The 3,393-nt window shown below is 48.4% G+C and overlaps 1 protein-coding gene across 1 annotated transcript in view; it reads right to left on the bottom strand.

Annotated features, from left to right (window-relative positions):
* CMTM7 (CKLF like MARVEL transmembrane domain containing 7) overlaps positions 1-3,163 on the bottom strand; it is a 25,987-nt gene extending 22,824 nt beyond the window's left edge. Inside the window, exon 1 of the mRNA XM_057372677.1 lies at positions 2,918-3,163. Coding sequence (XP_057228660.1) covers positions 2,918-3,079 — 162 coding nt within the window. The 5' untranslated portion in view covers positions 3,080-3,163. The remainder of the gene's footprint in view (positions 1-2,917) is intronic.
* Between the last annotated feature and the right edge of the window lie 230 nt (positions 3,164-3,393).

The raw sequence follows: 3,393 nt of genomic DNA, 5'->3' as shown, positions 1-3,393 counted from the left end.
ATTCAGACTGGATTTTGAGAATACCCCCACTAAGGTTAGTAWCAGTCATACATGGAAAAGCAGCTTTCAAACTGTCTTACTGTCACACAAAATATACAAATCCCATAAATATGTTTTCTCCTCCATTTTATTTTCAACATATTTATAGACCATTCCCTAGGCCATGCAGTCAGCACATAAAATACACTGTCTTTTCAAAGCTATACCCATTCTGCAAGGCTAAAGAAACAGTCTACCAAAAAAGTAAAGGAATTTGTGTAGACTTACAGGCAAGAAACAGGTTTTTTTCTTTATTTCATTCTATGCTAGACACCGCAGCACCCAGAATTTCAAGGGATAGCACTGGTAACATCCAAAAATTAGCAAGAATTCACGCAGTGCAATCTCCTCAATATTCCTGAGTTTAGTCCTTCCGTCTCAGAAGAACAGCGGTAACATTATTTTCTAATTCCTTTGTATAATTTCCATAGCATGTTGCTGTCATTTATTAGAATTATGTAAAGCATGTATACATACAAATATTGGAATTTTTTTAGCTTGCAAGCACAGCAGACAGCCCTTAACATTACAATAAATGATGGAATGTTTCTTTCTTGCTGTCTATCACATCCTTTATTTCTTGGTAAAAAGAAGAAAGAGGTAACAAAACTTGCAACGTTTCCTCTTCACAACCACAACCAATCAGAGGCCCAGTGTACAATTTAGGGTGATATACATCTAACCCAAATGACTTTACCTTTGCCCTTTGACAGCACAAGGGTTCTCCTTCTCAATAAGACTACAGCCTCCAGCCACATTAACACCATTGCATGAATGTTTACAGATTTAGCATAAAGAAATCTCTACTAAAAAAGTTACTGCCAACACTTCATACGAGGAGAACTGAATGCTAATACAAATGGGCCTGTGGATATAAACACTGTCTGAGAAGAGATAAAAGAGAATTGTAAAAATACTTAGCTCTTCCTAGTTTATTTGGTGCAGGAGTTAATCTAGAACTAATGTATCCTGGTTATTTCTACAAGCTATGACACACACCTTTGGTTTTCCTATGTAATTATTTGAGAATACACTATTGTGATGTGTGATATTAGAAGATGATTTGCCCAAAGTTCCTTGAATACCTGGGGTAACCCTTACTGATGTTATTTACAGGCAAGCTCAAAAGCAGAAAAATATAAGAAGGTGAAGCTGAAAGAGTACAAAGGAAAGACAAGTTAGATTATTTTAACTTCTGGTAAAGTCACTGCAGAAAGCCAGTTGCTTAAATTCAGATGAATTCTTGATCAAAAGGCATGGATAAAGTATGACTTTATGCAAAGTATGTGAAGCATTACACAAAATTACATMGATTTACATCCAGCACATGAAAATATGTAAAGCATGCAAAGTATGCACACACTTACTATGTACACCAGAAACTGACATTAGAGCACAAATAACCACGCTGTGGTGGCTTTAGGAGTCACACCTCAGAGCTGCAGAGATACAACAGCAGGATGGAGGGCAGAAGAGGATTAGTTATTTCTAGTCCATAAAAGGAACTGTTCTTTCCATGGTGGTGAAAGCAAACAGGCTTTCAGCTCATCAGCAAAGCACAAGTCTACTGTTTTAGGGCTACAGGTTTGGTTGCAATGTAGACACAAGCTCAGAAGAATGTCACTTATCTCCTCAAAAGATTCTCCAGATCCACCTGAAGGTTGGGGAACAAACCAAGCAGACAACTGTGTTCCTGCTGAGCAGAATTCATAGCGAGGAAAACAACTCTGAGGTCTCACTAGCTCAGGGCAGATGCTCAGGGCAAGACAGCCATGCCGTTCATGGCCAACTTCATCTCTTGCTATTGAGGGTCATTTCTAAGGGCAGYTGACAGCAAATAATGAACTGGAAGTAACTGGGCGGTTTTAAAAGAGAAACTTCAGCATCTGATGTTACTGCTGAGTAACCTAGATCATAATGAATCCTAACTTCTAATGTCAGTTTAGGAATCTGTGTGCCAATAACCTACACAACTTTGAAAAACCGACTGGACTAACACAGGCAGAGGGAAAGAAGGCATTGGAGCTTATAAAAGGTGAAGGCAACAGCTCCAGGATAGAGCACTGTCAAGGCACAAGATTCTGCAGGATGAAAATGTACGTGTGGAGATATYGTTACACGATGTCTTCCAGGCTCTTTCCTGGGCATTATCACTGCCACTACTGTAATTGAGCTGACAAATCACCCCACAGATAATTATGTGCCATAAAAATGAGAAAGAGCTTATCCATCTGTTAATCCTCTCCACATCTGCATGGAGCTAAATTTCATGCAYTGACTTAAGGCATCAGCTCAAATCCTGGCAGCGTTCCACCATCGACTGCTTCTGAATTTCAGCCATACATCTCCCACATTCCCTCCCTCTGTCACTGGGGCACTGCTGGAGGGCTGTGACAGACAGGGCACGGRGCCAGCCGGAGCTGCCGCCTCAGCTTTGGTGCCCACCTTTACCAGATCGCTGTCGGCACTGGCACTTGGCCCCGCTTTGTCCTAAAAACGTACCCTCGCTAAGGACTGAGGTGTTCCACTGCAGCACGATGTACCATGGCATCACGGTGCTATCGTTGTTAATGGCAAAAAGTTAACTCTGCTACTCTGGGCTCGTCCCTCTGGTCACAAGAGTTTGCCGCTGCTGCTTTAGGAAGGCACCAAAGCAGCTTCCGACAGACGGACGGACGGCAACGCTTCTCTCCGCCAGAGGAACGCGCGTTTTTCGTCCTGCCGAGAGCTGCGAGACCTGAGGAGCCAAACCCTCCCCGAACCGCGGCCCCCTCACGCCCCGACGGGAGGACACAAGACCCGTCCGGAGGGATGAGGGAGACTCCCGCGGGCCCCGGCAGGAGCCCCGGCAGCGCCCCCCGCCCCGCTCGCCCCTTACCATCTGGGCCACCTTCAGCATGCCGGCGCAGGAGCGGAAATAGCCGCCGTCCATGAGCTCCACGTCCGAGCCCGCCGACGAGGAGGCGACGGTGACGGGCGGCGGGGCGGCGGGGCCCCCGCTGCTCACCCCGGTGCGGATCACTCGCGCTCCGTGCGACATGGCTGCGACCGCGCTGCCCTCACCGCTGCCCGGCCCGGCACGGGGGAACGGGACGGGACGGGATGGGAAGGGATGGGATGGGACGGGGCGGGGCCGAGCGGGCGGGCGGTGGCGCCCCGGGGCTGGCGGGACCGGGCGGAGCGCGGCGCTTCCCCTTTTCCCCTCCCTCCCGAGCTCCCGCCCGGCCCTGGGGCCGCGGGGCGGGGGAGGCAGAGCGGGAGCCGCGGGGGTTTCCCTGCTGCGGGGGAGACGCTGTCACACCCGGCCGGGCCAGCGGGGTCCGGGGCAGCCGGGAGGGACAGCAGGGACACTCC

This window comes from Malurus melanocephalus, unplaced genomic scaffold, assembly GCF_030028575.1.
Source record: "Malurus melanocephalus ecotype Western Australia unplaced genomic scaffold, MMel_1.1 scaffold_177, whole genome shotgun sequence".
Classification (NCBI taxonomy): Eukaryota; Metazoa; Chordata; class Aves; order Passeriformes; family Maluridae; genus Malurus; species Malurus melanocephalus.
This window is presented reverse-complemented; position numbering and strand designations above follow the sequence as displayed.